At 42.3% G+C, this 22,118-nt stretch overlaps 1 protein-coding gene across 3 annotated transcripts in view; it reads left to right on the top strand.

The window, feature by feature from the left end:
- Window positions 1–7,412: 7,412 nt before the first annotated feature.
- LOC135527398 (mitochondrial carrier homolog 1-like) overlaps window positions 7,413–22,118 on the top strand; it is a 38,750-nt gene continuing 24,044 nt past the window's right edge. Inside the window, exons 1-10 of one of the 3 annotated variants that reach the window (XM_064955922.1) lie at window positions 7,413–7,657; window positions 8,268–8,352; window positions 8,447–8,553; window positions 8,807–8,884; window positions 9,854–9,911; window positions 14,238–14,289; window positions 14,681–14,740; window positions 17,185–17,278; window positions 21,813–21,860; window positions 22,050–22,117. In XM_064955922.1, the coding sequence (XP_064811994.1) occupies window positions 7,487–7,657; window positions 8,268–8,352; window positions 8,447–8,553; window positions 8,807–8,884; window positions 9,854–9,911; window positions 14,238–14,289; window positions 14,681–14,740; window positions 17,185–17,278; window positions 21,813–21,860; window positions 22,050–22,117 (821 nt within the window). In that variant the 5' untranslated portion in view covers window positions 7,413–7,486. Of the gene's footprint in view, window positions 7,658–8,267; window positions 8,353–8,446; window positions 8,554–8,806; window positions 8,885–9,853; window positions 9,912–14,237; window positions 14,290–14,680; window positions 14,741–17,184; window positions 17,288–21,812; window positions 21,861–22,049; window position 22,118 lie in introns of all 3 variants that reach the window. The other 2 variants (XM_064955923.1, XM_064955921.1) reach the window with 2 other exon arrangements.

The raw sequence follows: 22,118 nt of genomic DNA, 5'->3' as shown, positions 1-22,118 counted from the left end.
ATTCCGAACTGTGGACTGTCTCAGGAGGTTCCGGACAGCGGACTGTCTCAGGAGGTTCCGGACTGCGGACCGTCTCAGGAGGTTCCGGACAGCGGACCGTCTCAGGAGATTCCGAACTGCGGACTGTCTCAGGAGGTTCCGGATAGCGGACCGTCTCAGGAGATTCCGAACTGCGGACTGTCTCAGGAGGTTCCGGACAGCGGACCGTCTCAGGAGGTTCCGGACTGCGGACTGTCTCAGGAGGTTCCGGACAGCGGACTGTCTCAGGAGGTTCCGGACAGCGGACTGTCTCAGGAGGTTCCGGACAGCGTACTGTCTCAGGAAGTTCCGGACTGCGGACTGTCTCAGGAAGTTCCAGACTGCGGACTGTCTCAGGAGGTTCCGGACAGCGGACTGTCTCAGGAAGTTCCAGACTGCGGACCGTCTCAGGAGGTTCCGGACAGCGGACTGTCTCAGGAGGTTCCAGACTGCGGACCGTCTCAGGAGGTTCCGGACTGGGAACTGTTGCCGGAAGCTCTGGACTGGTGTCACGCTCCTTACCCGCTCTACAGCGCTCTCAACACCAGCACCTCTCTCCGGAATCTTGCATCGAGCTCCTCACTCGACTCCCTGACTGGCTCTGGTTACCCCTCGGCTCCGCCGACCACTCCGTGTGCCTCCCCCAAAAGAATTTGGGACTGCCTCTCGGGCCTCCGTTGTGGTTGCGTCTCCCGGAGTTGTCGTTGATCCTCCTTCGCTGCCTCCCCCTGCTTCCATGGCAGGGTCTTGTCCCTCGCTATAATCTCCTTCCATGTCCATGATGTCCTCCACTCACTTTTCTCCCGAGCCCACGATCCCTGCTCCTCCTGGCCACGCAGCTTGGTCCTTTGGTGGTGGGATGTTCTGTTATGTCCGTCATCAGAATGAGACCAAGCGCAGTGTGGAAAGTGTTCATCGTACTTTATTAGAATGAACACCAAAAAAACAACAAAGGGAAAAAAACTAAAGTAAAGTTGCAGGGCTAATACAGCTACTGTGCAAAAACAACATCCCACAAACTAGGGCGGAAAACAGGCTGCCTAAGTATGATTCCCAATCAGAGATAATGATAGTCAGCTGCCTCTGATTGGGAACCATACCCTGCCAACATAGAAATAGAAAACTAGAATGCCCACCCAAATCACACCCTGACCTAACCAAATAGAGAAATAAAAAGGCTCTCTAAGGTCAGGGCGTGACAGTAGGAGGATCTGATGGCATTTAGGGTTTTGCAGACAAGGAGGATAATTTTATCCAATGGAGATCAGCAAGGATGGGGGCAATGTGGGCAGACTTTTTTTGTGGGTCAGAATCCTAGCTGCACTGTTTTGGATGAGCTGTAGTTGATTAATTGAATTTTCTCAATTCTGGAGAAAAGGAATGCATGGATTAGCTCTTCTGCATCAGATGTGGTGGGAGAGGGTCTTAGGCCTTAGATGTTCTTCAGGTGAAAAATGTACTTTTTACAGACTTGACTAAGGTGTGCATTGAAGGAGAGAGCAGGGTCGATTTTCACACCCAAATTAGAGATGACTGAGGAGAGGGGGATGATGTGGCCATCTATGGCAGGGTGGATGCTGCAGGAGTTGGTGATCTGCTGGGGGGTGTCTATCACCATTGCCTCTGTCTTGCCGATGTTGAGTTGGAGAAAGTTGTTCTGCATCCAAGATTTTACCTCTTCCAGACAGTTGGACAATGTTGACAGAGTAGATGTTGTGTCAGGCTTTGTTTTAATGGACACCTGTGTGTCATCTGCGTAGCAGTGGATTTGACACTGTACTGTATGAAGATCTGGCCAAGTGGGAGCATGTAAAGCAGGAAGAGGATAGATCCTAACACCAGCCTTGTGGGACAATGCAGGTTATTGTGGAATCCCCTGATCTTGCCTCACCAAAGGTGATGTACTGCTTAGGGTTACAAGGGAAGGACGTGAACCAGTTAAGTGCAGTCACACAGATGGCAGTGTGCTCTCTGAGGCGCTGCAATGGTGCGATCTACTGTGTCAAAATCAGCACTGAGGTCCAGAAGAATCAGGATGGTGTGGTATCCTGTGTCTGCAGCCATGAGCATATCATTTACAACCTTCACCAGGGCTGTTTCAGTACTGTGCATGGTCCATAAAGCTAGACGGGAGAGCCTCACAAAGCTGGCTAGTACTGAGGTGTGTGTGAAGCTAAGTTGCCACTACCTTCTCCAGGACTTAAGACAAAAATGGGAGATTGGAAATAGGCCTATAGTTTGAGAGAAGGTCTTGTCAAGGGATAGTTTCTTGAGCAAGGGGTTAATGACATCGATTTTTAACACTGATGGCACCTGCCCAGTGTGGAGGGACTTGTTGAACAGGTTGGTTACAAACTGGATGAGAGCAGATGAGCAAGTTTTGAACAGTGATGTTGGAATAGGGTCGAGTGGGCGACTGGTAGTTTTCATGTTTTAGATTTCTAATACGGCAGCAGGTGAGACTAGAGCAAAGTCACTTAGAGGGGGGCAGATATGGTTGGGGGAGTAGGAGCCGGGTTGGGGGATACTATCCGGATGGTGTTGGTGTTGATTTTAGCCTTGAAGAACTAAAATTGGTTGCATTCTTCCGTAATTGCTGTTGGAAGGCCACTGATGGGGAAAACAAGGTCCTGGGATTTCCTCGGTCGTTGTCTATCATGGCAGAGTAGAAGGTGGAGCGGGCTGCTTTTAGTACCTTGAAATAGCAAGCATGGTGGTCTTTATACGCAAACACATGAAGAGTTAGGCCAGTACTTCTCCACAGATGCTCTAGCACCTCTGTGAACCACGGGGATGACCATTGGAAGGATACTTAACGTGTTTTTTTAGGGACAAGGCTGTTTGTGTTGCCTAAAGTGCAGGTAAATACAGATCGAACATCTCGTCGGGGTTGGAAGTCCAGGAGTACTCACAGATTTTGTCACAGACCTATGATCAGATATAGCTAGCTCATGTACATCCAGGTCTGAGGCAGGGACTTCTCCAGTGATGATGAGGTCTAGTGTATTTCCACGATTGTGTGGGGACGTTGACATGCTGTACCAGGTTGAGACAGTCAAGCACGTTCAGGAGTTCAGTAGCAGAGGAACATTTTCTTGAATCAATGTGAATATCACCTAGGATAACAACATTGGAGATGGTAGGACACAAAGATGCGATCAACTCAGAAAACTCTGTATTACGTCAGTGCCTTGTTGCAAACAGGATGCATGTTTTTGAATATTTGTTTACTCTGTCAATTAGGTCAATATTGTGGAGTAACTACAATGCTATTGATCCATCTTCAATTTTATCGTATCACTGGGATTAAATTCGACAACATACGGTGATTGCTACATAAATAGTCATATTAAACTTTCATGAAAATACAAATGTCTCACATGGGTCGAAAGCGTAGAATCTTGCTAATCCAACTGCGTTGTCAGATTTAAAAAAGGATTTACTGCGAAAGAATACGATGTGATTATCTGAGAACAAAGCCCCATAAAAAATAACTATTTCAACCAGCACAGGCGTAACAACATCACAAATTGCAATAAAATAATAGTTTACCTTTGACAATCTTCCTCTGTTTGCAATCCCAATGCTCATTGTTACACAATGAATGGTCTTTTGTTTGATAAAATTCATTTTTATAGCCTAACACGAAACATTTTGTGAACGTTTGTGTCGTGAATTCCGTCTCATTCCATTTTCGACGACACATTCGATGTAAATACACACACTAAACATGACTTTTCCAGTCATGTTTGGTTTTATTGCAATCAACTGGTTTGTTTGTAACACAAGGTTTGTTTGTAACACAAGCAAACCTGATGGGTCATTTCGCGGGACATATTGACTGAAAGAAACCGATTTGAAGACAATGACATTATTGTGCACCAATGATATGACCGCTGTTTCGTTGATTGACTGTATTTTAACCCAATGACCACTGATCGTCTTGAAATCTAGCTGGGTAGATAGCCAATGAGCTGAGGTAAATGGCAATATGTAATGTTTATGTGTTGGAAGACCAACTCATGTAGTAAACTCCAGCGTAAAGAGGTTCATTCGCCATTGAAGATTCTTACCGGAAGGAGCCATGCATGTTACGCACAGCATTGTTTTGGTAAAGCGCATCTTCAGCTGTTTATATATCAATCAGTATGGCGACTAAGTCAGGGAAAGCTAAATCTAAGTCTAGATATACAGATGTACACATCATTTTAGAAGAAATTGATCAGGAAAGTGAGACAGAGATTGTTGGAGGACGATTCATTTAGCGATTTCCAAATGGAGGAATATGGAAAACCTTGTGAAAAAAACCTTGTCAAACGTTTTCTGTCTTCACCTCTGTCATTGCCAACAAAGGGTATATAACAAAGTATTGAGATAAACTTTTGTTATTGACCAAATACTTATTTTACACCATAATTTGCAAATAAAATCGTTAAAAATCCTACAATGTGATTTTCTAGATTTCTTTTCCTCATTTTGTCTGTCATAGTTGAAGTGTACCTATTATGAAAATTACAGGCCTCCCTCATCTTTTTAAGTGGGAGAACTTGCACAATTGGTGGCAGACTAAATACTTTTTTGCCCCACTGTATGTGAACCCTTTAGAATTACCAGACCCACTGGCTCCAGGTCATCTATAAGTCTATGCTAGGTAAAGCTCCGCCTTGTCTCAGTTCACTGGTCACGATAACAACACCCACCCGTAGTACACGTTACAGCAGGTATATCTCACTGATCATCCCCAAAGATGACATCATCCCCAAATGACATCGAGTCTCACCACAGTGGACAGTGGTGTATCGTGAACTACGACCAACAACCCTGGCATTGTACTGGAGATTGAAGAACATAATGTCAACAAGTTCTACTGGCTGAGCCCAAGAGATGATATCTGGTATGGAGATTGTTTGTCTAATGCCAGAGCCGCTGCCAGTGAACAAAAGATCAGTTCAAATTTGCCACAGTATCTGGAAGTACTTGGAGGAGCAACTGACTGTGAAAGTGGCAGATGTGCACTGGCTACAAGTGAAGAAGCTGTCAGTAGCTAGAAAGCAATGTAGATTGGCTCAGATATGATAAGTGATGAACGCAACACAATAACATGGCAAAGACAAACACACCTGAAGTAAAAGTGAAGAACAATACAGGAAAAATTCCATGAACAGGTTGTACTGCATACAAAATGTTCATATCAGTGTGGTTAGGAAAACAGTTTTAGTTTATGTTCAATGTTAGTGTTTCTAATGTTCTAATGGACATGTTTAATATGTTTGTATGACAATGTTGTGTTATGAAAGACACTGTCACTCCCTCCTGACCTTAGAGATCCTTTTTATGTCTCTATTTGGTTTGGTCAGGGTGTGATTTGGGGTGGGTATTCTATGTTCTATTTTTTATTTCTATGTTTTGGCCTGGTATGGTTCTCAATCAGGGACAGCTGTCTATCGTTGTCTCTGATTGAGATCCATACTTAGGTAGCCCTTTTCCCACCTGTGTCACGCCCTGATCTAAGTATTTTGTGTTTTCCTTCATGTATTGGGTCAGGCCAGGGTGTGGCATGGAGTTTTTGTATTGTGTTTTGTCTTGGGGTTTTGGTGTGTATGTATTTGGGATTGTAGCTAGTGGGGTTATCTAGCAAAGTCTATGGCTGTCTGGAGTGGTTCTCAATCAGAGGCAGGTGCTTATCGTTGTCTCTGATTGGGAACCATATTTAGGCAGCCATATTCTTTGAGTTTGCCGTGGGTGATTGTCCTTAGTGAGTTGATGTCCTTGTGCTGTGTTAGTTGACACCAGTTTAGGCTGTTTCGGTTATTTGTTTTGTAGTGTTTTGTATTGATTCATGTTACGTTTACAATTTACGTTTACAAGTTTTCACAATAGACACGCTGCAGTTTGGTCCGACTCTCCTTCACCATATGAAAACCGTGACAACCTGTCTTTGTGGCAAGTTGACTTTTGTTTATGGCTCATAGCCTTTAGCTTCACAATTTCTTTTTGTAGTGTTTATTGTTTTGTTCGGTGTGTTTTTTTCCAAATAAAAAGATAAATGTACACTCACCAAGCTTCACCTTGGTCTTCTTCCTTTAACGGCCGTGACAGACACATTCAGTCAATAGGTGTAACGGCTGTCGTGGGAAGCAGAGGACCAAGGTGCAGTGTGGTTAGTGTTCATATTTTAACAATAAACAACCAACGAACAGTCCTGTAAGGTACAACACTAAACAGAAAATAACCACCCACAAAACACAATGGAAAACAGGCTACCTAAATATGGTTCTCAATCAGGGACAACTATTGACAGCTGCCTCTGATTGAGAACCATACCAGGCCAAACACAGAAATAGAAAATCCTAGACAAACTAACATAGACAACCTACCCAACTCACGCCCTGACCATACTAAAACAAAAGACAAAGGAACTAAGGTCAGAACGTGACAACAGGCTTCATCTTTTGGTCTTAATCTTTGACCAATAACCCTCATTTTATTGTTCATTTAAATTAAATCTGAAATTATTTGTAATAAAAAATATTACTAATTGTTCAAATGTATTTCAAGTAATCTTATGTTTGTCATTGCTTTCACATTGTGTCACTGGTGTTACATTGCATCACTGGTATTACTTCATGGCATATTGGTGTTCTGGCATCAGAGTTGCCCAATTTAATGTAACATGGTTTTTGTATCTACCTAACTGCTGCTACATTCATTAGTAAACATTATAAGGATATGATCATTCAACTTTCACGACTCAACCTGAATTATTTCTAACGTTACAAAAAACAATAGTATAAATGGAAAAGTGTCAGACAATAGAACTCTTCACATGCATGTTTAAAGTACATTATTACTAATCCAAACAATTTCTTAGTATTATCATTAACCTTTTCTGTCTTTGATTATATATTCAAATTAAGACTGGAATTACATTCTAGAAAGCCTGAATTCTCATCTAAAATATAGGTAACACCAGTGACAAAAAGGCAGCACAAGCATTTTTTTATGTAATGTAGTAAAAATAAAAAATAAATATGTTAAGCTGTCAATTATGTTGATTTAAAATGTTAAGTGGTTAACTAATATCTAAGTTTTGATTTAAAAAAGTAATTACAATTTCTCAAAGTTGGCTGTTCAAAAAGCCACCATTTTCATAGAATGACCCACATATGTCTTCACATTTTCCATTTCACAATTACATCATCGGAGTTTACACGGCAAATGAATATGGGTTCATCTTCGGCAGTAGAACTAGGCTCTTGTACTGAGCTGTAGTGAACTGTCAAAAGAAGAAGTAAACAGTCCCATCTGCTGGATAGAAAGGAGCATGCAGCTCCTTCGGCAGGGAGGTAAAGTAGTCCAGCCTCTTGTTATGATCCTCGACGGAATCACGTGACATGTTCTTGTTTTGCGCATCCCGTTCCCCGCACAGCCCGTGGACTGGACGACTCCTCTCAATATCGCCGTGAAAATGGGGACACCTGAGAACCTGTCTGGCGGTACAGGTGGGCGAAGGGAGCCCCTCAGATTTGACCAGGATGCGTCCGCGACGGCCGTGGACATGGACACGGCAATTGTGCTTCTTGGAGCCGGCGTGACAGCTATCACACACCCGCTGCTGTACGTCAAACTGCTCATTCAGGTAGCTAGCTAGTTACTCAATTTAGCTAAATCTACATTGGTTTGAGTTATTTATTATTATGCCAACAAGCACGAGGGCTATCACTTTGAGGTCCCACTTTCAGGATTATGATTGGGGTGTTTGAGTTTGCTTGCCGGCTAGCTAGGGAGTTTGCGGTCAACATCTAACGTTAGCTTATTTATAAATGTTTTGGTATTTTACCCCCTTTTTCTACCATATTTCGAACATGCTAGCTTGCTAACTAAATAACTAACGTCAGAAATGGCATCATCTCTTGCCCTGGTTTGGCCCACCCTTAGTCAAGCCTCAAGCGTTGAGCATAGCCAATATTATCTCTCATAAGTATGTGTGTCTGGGGAGGACAGATAAAGCGAAATTGACATTATTTGCATTCAATCTTAGCTACATTTGGTCAAATTCTCTGCGTGCCAGCCTGCCCTTTTTTCAGTACCTAACTATCCAAGATGCCACTTCTCTGCCAACTGCAAGTGCCAAGATCCTACCACTACAACTAGGGCCTAGCTAGCTACGACAGCTATGAAAAATATATTTCAAAATGATTCCCCTTCAGTATGCCAGCTTGCTTCCAGTGAGTTGTGTGTGCTTTCAGATTGGACATGAGCCCCTCACCCCAACTGTCGGAACCACCATGTTTGGGAGGAAAGTGTTGTACCTACCTGGATTCTTTTCCTATGGTGTGTGAGTCTTGCCCATGGGTTATCATCCTTTGTCACCCTGTATATATGGGGAATATGAGTTGATAGGACTGTGATGGCTGTCTGTCCACAGCACAGCACATCGTAAGGGTTGATGGAAAGATGGGACTCTTCCGAGGTCTATCCCCTCGTATAATGTCCAGTGCCATCTCCACCATGGTCCGGAGTAAAGTCAAACAGGTAAGGGAATCCTAAACCCAGAGGAATGGTAGTTCATAATCACTCATAACTGCAACTGCTCTCAATAGGTTTTTGAAACTCGCCACTCTGGCCACAAAAGCCTATAATCCAACCAATCATCGGAGTTTGCCAATGTGTCGTCAGTGTCCTTATCAAATGAGAGAGACACGTGTAATTGTATAATGCATTTGTGACAGTATGTGGGAAGAACCCCGTATATCAAGTTATTTAAGCCCTTCTTTTTCCTCTCCAGGCCGTCCCAGCAGAGCAGGCGGAGCATGTATCGAACAGAGACGACTTGAAGACCTCCCTCAGGAAAGTGATGAAAGAGGTGAGAGGTCGAAGTGTGATAGGGAGCATAATATGAAAGTATAAAATGTCAAGTGTGTCCATGTGAAGCCAGTTGAGTTTATTAGGTTGGAGTGAATTCACTCCATTTTCTAGACATTCTGGTCTGGAAGTATTATGATTACGATATCCATATAATGTGTATGTGTGTGCATGTACGCACGCACGCACGCACAAAACTTCTCTTTCCGTGACATGGACTATCCAGGTGAAAGCCATGATTAGTTATTGATGCCACTTGTTAAATCCACTTCAATCAGTGTAGATGAAGGGGAGGAGAACGGTTAAAGAAGGATTCTTAAGCTTTGAGACAATTGAGACGTGTGTGCCATTTCATAGGGTGAATGGTCAAGACAAAATATTTAAGTGCCTTTGAACGGGGTATGGTAGTAGGTGCCAGGCTGTGTCAACTGCCACGCTGTTGATTTTTCACGCTCAACAGTTTCCTGTGTGTATCAAGAATGGTCCAACACTCAAAGGACATCCAGCCAACTTGACACACCTGTGGGAAGCATTGGAGTCAACATGGGCCAGCATCCCTGTGAAACATTTTCGACACCTTGTAGAGTCCATGCCCAGATTAATTGAGGCTGGTCCGAGGGCGAAAGGGGAGGGGTGCAACTCAATATTAGGAAGGTGTTCCTAATGTTTGGTATACTCAGTGTATTATTTAAATAAACACATCAATACATTAACTTTTGAATCAAAGCATGGACTTCTAATATATGTATAATACCTGTAATAAGATATTCATAAATCCCCTCTTATGTTGTGGTTAATGATATATAACATTGTTGTGCAGTTCTATATTTGCTGGTCTTATTTTTAGTGTTCGCAATAGATTCCAGTGTTGCCTACTTGGTCATTTCTGAACGGGTTAGATGTAGCAGTTTTGTATAGCTCTGCCCACTGATACTTGGCACAGTTTGATTTCCTCTTTCTCTCACTCAAGACCTCACATGAGATGGTCATCCAGTGCCTGTCCAGAATAGCCACTCATCCCTTCCATGGTAAATCCTGGCGATTGTCTGTCTGTTTATTTTCTTTATTGGAGTTTATAGCTTTGCTTTTTAATTCAGACTAGCTAGGTTTCCATCCAATATGCCACATATTTTCATGCAAATATTAAAAAATCCACATAGAATTTTGAGTTTCCATCAAACTGGCATGTTGTGGATAAAAAGCTGTGCTTGATGACGTAGTGCACATAAAAAGCACTTTTGAGCTTAAGTTTCCAACTACCGAATAAAAATCAGAAGTTCAACGTGTTTACATCGCATTTTCAACTCTACTGATGGCTTTGTCACAGAAACTGATGCGATAAATAGCCATCTTGCCCAATCTGTTTTTGGCATATGCTCTCTAGTCTAGACAGTGGCCGCTGAGAAATTTGACAGGGTAGGTTATATGATGAGAAATGGATAAGAGAAATATTATTTTTATTTGATAATGGAAGCCCAGCAACGATCATCATGTCACCAGCTTTCAAATAATACCCTCGATATTTATTGGAAATTTGAATCTCATCACTGTGCACTTTTAACTACAATATGAAAAAGTTAATCATAGCTTATTTAATCTGCCTATAAACTTTTCATGCTTTTTCCACATCGTGGTGGGCTATAAGGTACAGCGTAACATATCATCACATGAATCCAAGTTTACTTCAACATTATGGTTATTATATATTTGTATATATATATATATATATATATATATATATATATATATATTTTTTTTATTAGTTGTAAACTGTCTTGTTCAAAACATATTGATACAACAGTAGCTAATTCTGTCCGTAATAAAGCGCTGCTCTACCTTCTTAATAGCACTATCAACAAGGCAGGTCCTACAGGCCCTAGTTTTGTCACACCTGGACTTCTGATCAAGTGCCACAAAAAGGGACTTAGGAAAATTGCAATTAGCTCTAAACAGGGCAGCACAGCTGGCCCTTGGATGTGCACGGAGAGTTAATATTAAGAATATGCATGTCAGTCTCTCCTGGCTCAAAGTGGAGAAGAAATGTACTTCATTACTACTTGTATTTATGAGAGGTTGAATGCACCAAGCTGTCTGTTTCAACTACTGGCGCACATCTCAGACACCCATGCATACCCCACAAGACATGCCACAAGAGGTCTCTTCACAGTCCCCAAGTCCAGAACAGACTTTGGGAGGTGCACAGTACTACATAGAGCCACGACTACACGGAACTCTATTCCACATCAAGTAACTGATGCAGCAGTAAAATGTGATTTAAAAAAACAAACCGATAAAAATAAACCTTATGGAACAGCGGGGACTGTGAGGCAACACAAACAGGCACAGTAGCATGCATACACGACATGATAACATACGCAGTACACGCACACATGGACTTTGTACTTTAGATATGTGGTGGGGTAGGGGCCTGAGGGCACACCGTGTGTTGTGAATGTATTGTAATGTTTTTAAAATTGTATAAGCTGCCTTCATTTTGCTGGACCCCAATAAGAGTAAATCCTGCCTTGGCAGTAGATAATGGGGATCCATAATAAATAAAAATCACACATCGTTGCTATTTGCATAGTTAGCCTCAGGCAAATCTTGCAATTCTTTAGCCATTCCTGCACTTGCTACCAAAAACTAGCTACATATGCACCAAAACAAAGGATCTAATGATTGTCTCTTTGCAGCAAAATCTGCCGAACTGGGATGGTTGTATCCCCCATATACAGTATATAAGATTCTATTGGTTGCAAGATATAATCATTTAAATAAAAAAAGTTTTGAATCCGGTGCCGATTTGTGTATTAGTTCATAAACCATGTGCATAGAATCGGTACATTGAATCTCTTCCCAACTATTTTGCAATCTATATGGCACAGCTGTACTTTTTCTGGTCCTTAAGTGAAACTGGTATAGTTTTTTCATTCATCACAATTTTCTTTAATCAATTTTGGTCGTTAATGAGGATCGGACCCTTTTTGTTCAGTCTCCACCTAAAATGACATACCCAAATCTAACTGCCTGTAGCTCAGGACCTGAAGCAAGGATACATATATTCTTGATATCATTTGAAAGGAAACACTGAAGTTTGTGGAAATGTGAAATTAACTCAGTTCCTATATTTGAATATACAAATTCATTTTATCAAACAAAACTATGCTACATTTTCATCTCTGGGACCTCCAGGATGACAAATTAGAGCAAGATTACTGAATGTAACTACATTATTTACCTCCAGGGGTATTGTTTTATTGTTGTGCACTTTCCTCAAACAATAGCATGGTATTTTTTCACTGTAATAGCTACTGTAAATTGGACAGCACAGTTAGATTAACAATTGAAGCTTTCTGCACATATAAGACATGTCTATGTCCTTACAGCGACATTCTAGGCGCATTAGTGCATGTTAGCAACAACCGTCCCGGTGTAGAGACACCGATCCCGTAGAGGTTTTAATGCAGGGCTGACAGACAAGGTCTTAACTCTTTCCTCTTCCATTTTTGCGGCAATGCTGCAATTAGTTGGCAGTGGTGTAAAAATACTTTAAAGTACTACCGAAGTATTTTTGGGGGGGTATCTGTACTTTACTATTTATATTTTTTACAAATTGTATTTTTACTTCACTTCGTTCCTAAAGATAATAATGTACTTTTCACTCCATACATTTTCCCTGAAACTCAAAAGTACTCGTTACGTTTTGAATGGCTAGCATAACAGGAAAATGGTCCAGTTCACGCACTTATCAAGAGAACATCCCTGCTCGTCCCTATTGCCTCTGATCTGGCAGACTCACTAAACACAAATGCTTTGTTTGTGTTTAGTCCCTGTGCCCAAGGAAGCGAAGGTAACCAGCCTAAATGAGTACCACCCGTAGCACTCGCGTCGGTAGCCATGAAGTGCTATAAAAGGCTGGTCATGGCTCACATCAACAGCATCCTCCTGGATAACCTACACCCACTCTAATTTGTATACCGCCCCAACAGTTCCACAGATGACGCATTCTCAATCGCGCTTCATGCTTCCCTTTCCCACCTGGACTAAAGGAACACCTATGTGAGAATGCTGTTAATTGACTACAGCTCAGCATAGTGCCCACAAAGCTAATCACTAAGCTATGGACCCTGGGACTAAACACCTCCCTCTGCAACTGGATCCTGGACTTCCTGATGGGCTGCCCCCAGGTGGTAAGGGTAGGCAACAACACGTCTGGCACGCTGATCCTCAACACTGGAGCCCATCAGGGGTGTGTACTTAGTCCCCTCCTGTACTCCCTGCTCACCCACGACTGCGTGGCCAAACACGACTCCAACACCATCATTAAGTTTGCTGACGACACAACAGTGGTATGTATGCCTGATCACCGACAACTTTGAGTCAGCCTATAGGGACGAGGTCAGAGAACTGGCAGTGTGGTGCCAGGCCAACAACCTCTCCCTCAATGTGAGGCAAGACAAAGGAGCTGATTGTGGACTACAGGAAAAGGAGGACCGAACAAGCCCCCATTAACATCGACGGGGCTGTAGTGGAGCGGGTCGAGAGTTGCAAGTTCCTTGGTGTCCACATTTCCAAAAAACTATCATGGTCCAAACACACCAAGACAGTTGTGAAGAGTGCACAACAACACATTTTCCCACCTCAGGAGACTGAAAAGATTTGGCATGGGTCCCCAGATCCTCAAAGTTATTTGCTGCTCAATTGAGAGCATCCTGACTGGTTGCATCACTGCCTGGTATGGCAACTGCTCGGCCTCCACCTGCAAGGCACTACAGAGGGCAGTGCGAACGGCCCAGGGTCCAAGCTTCCTGCCATCCAGGACCTCTATACCAGGCGGTGTTAGAGGAAAGCCCTAAAAATGTTCAAAGACTCCAGCCACCCGAGTCATAGACTGTTTTCTCTGCTACCGTACGGCAAGCGGTACTTGGGGGTATGTTGATTTTAGAGGCTTCATTTAAACTTTGTCTGGTTTCTACATATAACCACATTTTTGTCAGTTCAAAACAGAGCTACTCACTCCCCATCTGTCCTATCGGTACACGCATGCTCCTCCTTGTATGGTTATTATATCAGTAGTTGAGCTTAACAGCGTTTCCACTGCAATTGTCACATAATTAATTAGGATATTTTGCTGACAAATTTGCCGTTTCCATCAGGCCTGCTGTGAGTTTTTTTCTTTTCTAATTCATCCGCATGAGTTGGTTGGATGGAAACCTGGTTAGTGTAGCTTTCTAGAAGCAGTTATCTTAAGATTTGCTGGTCTCGTTCATTTGTTAGCTCTCAGATTTGGTTTCTTTGTGATGTCCTGCAGATAACACTGTTTGCTCCCCTGACGTTGTTGCCCTGTTTTTCAGTGATCTCAGTGCGATGCATGGCTCAGTTTGTGGGGAGAGAAGTCAAGTACAGGTAAGGTGTGACACATACAGCATACCTCAGATAGGGAATGCAAATTAACAAAGGGAGTTGTTGACTTGACTCAGTTACCTTACAGTTTCTCAGTGTGTCATGAGTGTCATGGTAGTTCATCTAACACTTGGCATGAATCTCATAATTGACAAGAAAGTGTCCATTTCATTACTGCAACTTCATGACTCCATTGACAGTGACATGGTACAATACAGAATGTTTATTCCAAAATTCTAAGCAGTCTACATTAGTTGAAGTAATATAATGGATAGGTTAGTTTAATGAGAGGCACTCAGAGGTTCTAAACATGTAGTTGTAAAAGATTAACACTTGGGTGATTTGTGTTTAATTTGAAGTTTTCATCTTGGTTTCCTCTGGGATTGACTGACAGGGGGCTGTTCAGCAGCATCACCAAAATCTTCAACGATGAGGGCATTGGGGGATTCTTTGTGTAAGTAATGCTTTTTTTATTCCACTTTGTAAAGTCATTTAATTTCTTACTAGTCAGATTTTGTAAGTAGGAGAAGTGAGACCTTCTTTGTCATTAAGTGTAATTCTTACTGACATGACCCTAATGGTAGTGTGAATCTCCTAGTTTGTGTAGTACAGTGGTCACCAACATTTTCTGAGTCAAGATCACTTTCTGAGTCAAAATGCATGCCGAGATCTGCCACTATGATTTTTTTAATTAACATAACTTAAAAAATGTAAGCCTATGCAACATTAACCAATTAAAAACAGTAATGTAGCAATTAGGTTTGTGCAGTAAGCTACAGGCCCAATACATTAACACAGCATACTGGCTTTGCTTGAATTTACCTGCCAATGTATTGTTGTTCAGGACATTTTTTGAAATTCTAATTCACATTTTGAGTTGGGCTATCTGATCACACCGGTAATAGAACCATTGTTGTATTACTTGAGGCACAGCTGAGTGAGCATACATTTAAGTAATAATAAACAATTAACAAGTCAATAACACAGTAGAAAAAAAATAAATAGAGAGTCTATATACATTGTGTGCAAAAGGCATGAGGAGGTAGGCGAATAATTACAATTTTGCAGATTAACACTGGAGTGATAAATTATCAGATGGTCATGTACAGGTAGAGATATTGGTGTGCAAAAGAGCAGAAAAGTAAATAAATATAAACAGTATGGGGATGAGGTAGGTAAATTGGGTGGGCTATTTACCGATAGACTATGTACAGCTGCAGCGATCGGTTAGCTGCTCAGATAGCAGATGTTTGAAGTTGGTGAGGGAGATAAGTCTCCAACTTCAGCGTTTTTTTTCTCTTTCTTTTTTGCAATTCGTTCCAGTCACAGGCAGCAGAGAACTGTAACGAAAGGCGGCCAAATGAGGTGTTGGCTTTAGGGATGATCAGTGAGATACACCTGCTGGAGCGCGTGCTACGGATGGGTGTTGCCATCGTGACCAGTGAACTGAGATAAAGCGGAGCTTTACCTAGCGTGGACTTGTAGATGACCTGGAGCCAGTGGGTCTGGCGACGAATATGTAGCAAGGGCCAGCCGACTAGAGCATACAGGTCGCAGTGGTGGGTGGTATAAGGTGCTTTAGTAACAAAACGGATGGCACTGTCATAAACTGCATCCAGTTTGCTGAGTAGAGTATTGGAAGCTATTTTGTAGATGACATTGCCGAAGTCGAGGATCGGTAGGATAGTCAGTTTTACTAGGGTAAGTTTGGCGGCGTGAGTGAAGGAGGCTTTGTTGTGGAATAGAAAGCCGACTCTAGATTTGATTTTAGATTGGAGATGTTTGATATGAGTCTGGAAGGAGAGTTTACAGTCTGCCCAGACACCGGTACTTATTGATGTCCACATATTCTAGGTCGGAACCATCCAGGGTGGTGATGCTAGTCGGGCGTGCTGGTGCAGGCAGCGAACGGATGAAAAGCATGCATTTGGTTTACTAGCGTTTTAAGAGCAGTTGGAGGCCACGGAAGGAGTGTTGTATGGCGTTGAAGCTCGTTTGTAGGTTAGATAGCACAGTGTCCAAGGAAGGGCCGGAAGTATACAGAATGGTGTCGTCTGCGTAGAGGTGGATCATGGAATCGCCCGCAGCAAGAGCAACATCATTGATATATACAGAGAAAAAGAAAGTCCACCAGAGCTGTTGCCAGAGATTTGCATGTTAATTTCTCTACCACAAGCCACCTCAACGTTGTTTTAGAGAATTTGTAATAAAGCCCTTTTATGGGGAAAATATTATTCTGATTGGCTGGGCTCCCCAGTGGTTGTGCCTATGCCCTCCAAGGCCCACCCATGGCTGCACCCCTGCCCAATCATGTAAAATCCATAGATTAGAGCCTAATTTATTTATTTGAATTGACTGATTTCCTTTTATATGAACTGTAACTCAGTCAAATCTTTGAAATTGTAGCATGTTTATCTTTTTGTTCAGTATGTGCCTTCAGAAAGTCTTCATACTTTCAGACTTTCATTTTGTATTACTTTAAAACAATTCTAAAAACATAATTCCATCGGGGTCTAGGGTACAGACATCCCAAGTATTCCGGATAGCACCGACCACCAAACAACAATCTCTTCCTGGTACACACTTGCATTAAAGGGTGTCTCCACCCATAATCAACATAAAAATAAAAAAAATCCCAGACGTCAGAAATAGTCTCCTGATGTGATTTAAACATTGTTGTGGACTTAGAAGTTCAAATGTTTTGTTTTTTAGCAAAAACCTGGAAACACTGAAATCTGTAAAAACGTAACGGTGAAAACGGAATTTCGGGGAAAAAATTACGTAATCAAACAAAAAATACAACTGATTTTATAGGGCCCTGGTTCAAAACCATTGACATTGTTTTGATCTGTACTGTATTTATGTCCTTTCCCCTTATTGGACGCTTTATGTTTGCAGGGGGGTTGTGCCCCATGTCCTGGGTGAGGTCATCTTTCTGTGGTGTTGTAACCTCCTGGCCCACTTCATCAACACCTACGCCGTGGACGACAATGTAAGCACGGTACCTACACCTCTAAGCACTGATCTTAGATCAGTGGTCACTTTAATAACCTAAGTGAGACAACACATCTCAGTTGAAGTTGTATATACTTTACGAAGCCATTTCTATTTGTATTTTTTTATCTAACCTTTATTTAACTACACAAGTTCTTATTTACAATGACGGTCTACCCCGGCCAAACCCGGACGACGCTGGGCCAATTGGCCGGTTGTGATACAGCCTAGAATCGAACCAGGGTCTGTAGTGACGCTTCTAGCACTGAGATGCAGTACACTCGGGAGCCCCATGGGGGCAGGAAGAATACAATAATCTACTTGCTTTGTTACCAACTCTTGAATAACAGGAAAATAAACCTGGAAACAAATTCTAGTTCATCCTTGGTTCAGCACTGGACATGAGTTTCATAGTTAAAGTCAGAAAAAAGTCAGCAATGTATTCTTTGTACTTTTTCTTTAATGATACCCATTACATAGGAATAGTACAAAAAATATATAAATACATATTAGGATCTCCAGTGGCGACAACTAGTCTTACTGGGGTCTGACACATAACAAAAAAAAACATTACAGACAAAAGACTGTAAAATGTACATACATTTTGTGTGCATCTATCAGTTACACATACATGTCAGTACATACACACAACAACTAGGTCACATTGTGGGAAATGCTTGTGCCGTGAGGAGAAATGCTTGTTTTGTTGAACCCAGGTTTGCTGTTCACTTGCGCTATATGAGATGGGAGCACCATGCACTCATTTCTTATAAAAACAGGAAGTGATGCAGTTTTTCTCAACTCTTAGCCAAGAGAGACTGGCATGCATATTATTAATATTAGCCATGTCACTCTGTTCTGGGCTGCAGTTTAATTAGGTCTTCCCATGTGAATGGACAATAATCAAGATAAGATCAAACTAGAGATTACAGGACTTGCTTTGTTGAGTGTGGTGTCAAAAAGCAGAGCATCTCTTTATTAGGGACAAACCTCTTCCCCCATCTTTACAATCATTGAATCTACAGTGCCTTCGGAAAGTATTCAGACCCCTTGACCTTTTTCAAAATAAAAAACATAAATATTTACTTAAGTATTAAGGTGCATCCTGTTTCCATTGATCATCCTTGAGTTGTTTCTACAACTTGATTGGAGTCCACCTGTGGTAAATTCAATTGATTGGACATGATTTGGAACGGAACACACCTGTCTATATAAGGTCCCATAGTTGACAGTGCATGTCAGAGCAAAATTCAACCCATGAGGTCAAAGGAATTGTCCGTAGACTTCCGAGACAGGATTTTGTCGAGGCACATATCTGGGGAAGGGTACCAAAAAAGTTTTCCAAGAACACAGTGGCCTCCATCATTGTTAAATGGAAGAAGTTTGGAACCACCAAGCACCTTCCTAGAGCTGGCAGCACGTCCAAACTTAGCAATCGGGGGAGAAGGGCCTTGGTCAGGGATGTGACCAACAATCCGATGGTCTCTCTGACAGAGCTCCAGAGTTCCTCTGTGGAGATGAGAGAACCTTCCAGAAGGACAACCATCTCTGCAGCACTCTACCAATCAGGCCTTTATGGTAGAGCGGCCAGACGGAAGCCACTCTATAGCAAAAGGAACATGACAGCCCACTTGGAGTTCTCCAAAAGGCACCTAAAGGACGATTCTCTGGTCTGATGAAACCAAGATTGAACTCTTTGGCCTGAATGCCAACCGTCACGTCTAGAGGAAACCTGGCCCAGACTTTAACCTGATAAAACATCGCTAGAGAGACCTGAAAATAGCTGTGCAGCGATGCTCCCCATCCAGCCTGACAGAGCTTCTGATCTGCAGTGAATAATGGAAGAAACTCCCCAAATACAGGTGTGCCAAGCTTGTAGCATCATACAGTCTTGAGTCTTCTTGGGTAATAGCTGCCAAAGGTGCTTTAACAAAGGGTTTGAATGCTTATGTAAATGTCATATTTACATTTTATTTGATAAATTACACAAGTGTATTAAAACCTGTTTTTGCTTTGTCATTATGGGGTATTGTGTGTAGATTAAGGTGGATGAACAATGTAATACATTTTTGAATAGGGCTGTAACGTAACAAAATGTGGGAAAAGTCAAGGGGTCTGAATACTTTCTGAATTCACTGTATTGTGAACACTGCATCCAATGGGTACGGATACAGCTTTAGAACAAAGTTCTGCAGTACTAGTAAAAATGTGATTGATACATGTGGATGATTTTGTTCCTGTAGTGTTTGTAAACACCCTGGTAGGTTGATTAATATCCTGAACCAGATTACAGGCACTGGTTACAGTGAGAAGCGTTCTCTGAATATTCAGGTCCCCAAGAAAGTATACCTCTCTGTTTACATCACCTACACTATCAAAGTATTTCAAACACATTATTTAGATACTGACTGTTAGCACTTGGTGGCCTATAGCAACACCCCAAAATAATAGGATTTAGATGGGGCAGGTGAACCTGCAACCACAACACTTCAATTACACTTGACATGAGATCTTCTCTTAGTGTTACAGGGAAATGGCTCTGAATATATAAATATATACAGCAACACCTCCCCCATAAGCATTCCTCTCTCTTCTATAGATGTTATATCCTTGTATTGCTAGTTCTGTATCATCAAATGAGGAGTCTCAGAAATAGCTAATATATGAATGTTGTCTGAACAAGTTATTGATTTCATGAACCTTGTTTCTAAGGCTACATATATTAATATGGGGACTTTTCTGCCCTTTCCTGGGTAGCTTATAAGAGATAGACTAAACTTGGAAAATGGCAAACAAAGCAAGAGAAAAAAATCTAACATTCAGCAGTCCATTAATCAGTTGGTGTGTGTGCTGAAGCTACGAACGCACAGGCTTGGCTCTCTCATCCCTTCCAGGATTTTGGGAGGGATGGTGGACAATGAGCCTGTCATAGTGGATGTAAGCAATGTCCCCACGCACTCTGGCAGCTTTCATAGCTGGGATAAGTTCTTTCCTCTTCTAGCGCACAGCTTCAGGATATTCCTCGTTGAGGAAGATGTCGGTTCCTATCAAGTTCTTGGCTCTTTCCAGAACATCTACCCTGTCCTTAAACCTCAGTAACTTGACCACTATCTGCCTGGGCCTGTCACTAGGGCCGTTGGTGGGTTTTCCTGTCCCGTGGTTGCACTCCACCTCAATCTTCCTGTGGTCCATCTTCAGTTTCTCCAAGATCATTTCCCTCACTTTGTCCTCAGACGCTGCAATTCCGTCCACAACAATCTTGTTCCTCTTCGATTGTCCCTCGAGATAATTTGATTTCTCTGTAATTGTTGTCATGGATTCACATATAGAACTGATGTCCTCCCTCAATGACTTACAAATCGCTGTCTTCTTACCGTTCTCCTGTTTAAACTTAATGAGCTGACCCTGGTGGAACTGCAAACTGTTCAGGTCCTGGACCTCTGGTCAGGTCATCCATTTGTTTTATTAGTTGACTCCACCAGTATTTTCACACAACACTTGAATCTATTTTCTTGTTTAACAACTGCATATAGAATGATTTTTGTTTGTTTAAAATAACCTTCACCTGTAGTAAAGAGACACCACTGTCCTCAACGGTACCACTGGCTTTGGTCATGTTACCAATGTAGGCTACGCTGTTACTCCTCGCAGTTCCAGTCAGGTCGCAGGGAAGATGGAAACAGACACAAACAGCATAGATCTAGACAGCCACAAGCCCGGGACAATCTGTGTCCCAGCCACAGGGGCTAACTGCGTCGTGGGCTGTGCTCAAGCCCTCAAGAAAACCCAGATAGCTTGATAGGCAGTTAGCAGCTAGGCAAGCTGCTACGCCAAGCAGCTCCTCAGACCCATGTTTGGCAGGATCCCTGAACAGATAGCAGCGGTCCCAGCAACTGATGCAAACCGCGTCATGGGATCCAAACTCAAAAGGTAGCTTGCTAGTTACCAAGCTTTTTCAATAGAACACTTTTTCAGAAACTTTCCAAAACAACACAGAGCTGGTCCGCGTTCAACAGGAAGTGGGTTTAGCTAGAGAGCACCAGAGATGAGGTAGGTAGTCATTCAAAAATCTCGTTAAACACTTATGTTGGTTATCTACAGTGTTCCGTCATGAAAATACTGTTTTCCAGCACATGATCTCTAAGATCGTCGTGCTATTCTGTTTAAAATGAATGTGCACATATGCACAATAAGTATGAGGTTGGTACTGGAGGGTGATGGTCCATGGTTCAAGGCCTCCCTTGGATCCTTCTGAGGCAGGGTCTGGTAAACCCAATGACAATGGGGTACAGGGTAGGGGTTGATATTTGGCAGTTCAACACTGGGCTGGAGGATCTGGTAAATCCAGTGATGACTGGGTAGCCAGTTTGCATCTAGTCTCTCACACCGGTTCAATATCTAACAGATCAGGGCAGATGCCCCAGAGCCAGTCATCAGAAGATATCATGTGTTGGAAAACAGTGTTTTGTGCAAGAAAATTATGTCTTAACACAATTATTTTGTAAATGCTTCCCTCTCTCACTTTTCTGCAGTTCAGCCAAGCCCCAGCAGTGAGAAGCTACACCAAGTTTGTGATGGGGGTAAGTTAAGCTGCACAACCTCTACATGTCTTTGTACACATTTTTCTGAAACTGAAATGTGGTGAGGATATTTTGAATATGTGTTTCCCTAGGTTATCTCTAAAAGCCTCCTTTTACTTTGTTTATCTGATGGTGTTGCAACGACAGCACTTGTTGTCCCGTGTTTGATCTCCCTACCCCTGTCTCCAGATTGCAGTGAGTGTGTTGACGTACCCATTTATGCTGGTGGCAGACCTAATGGCAGTTAACAACTGTGGG

The sequence above is a fragment of the Oncorhynchus masou genome, chromosome 33, assembly GCF_036934945.1.
Source record: "Oncorhynchus masou masou isolate Uvic2021 chromosome 33, UVic_Omas_1.1, whole genome shotgun sequence".
Classification (NCBI taxonomy): Eukaryota; Metazoa; Chordata; class Actinopteri; order Salmoniformes; family Salmonidae; genus Oncorhynchus; species Oncorhynchus masou.
This window is presented reverse-complemented; position numbering and strand designations above follow the sequence as displayed.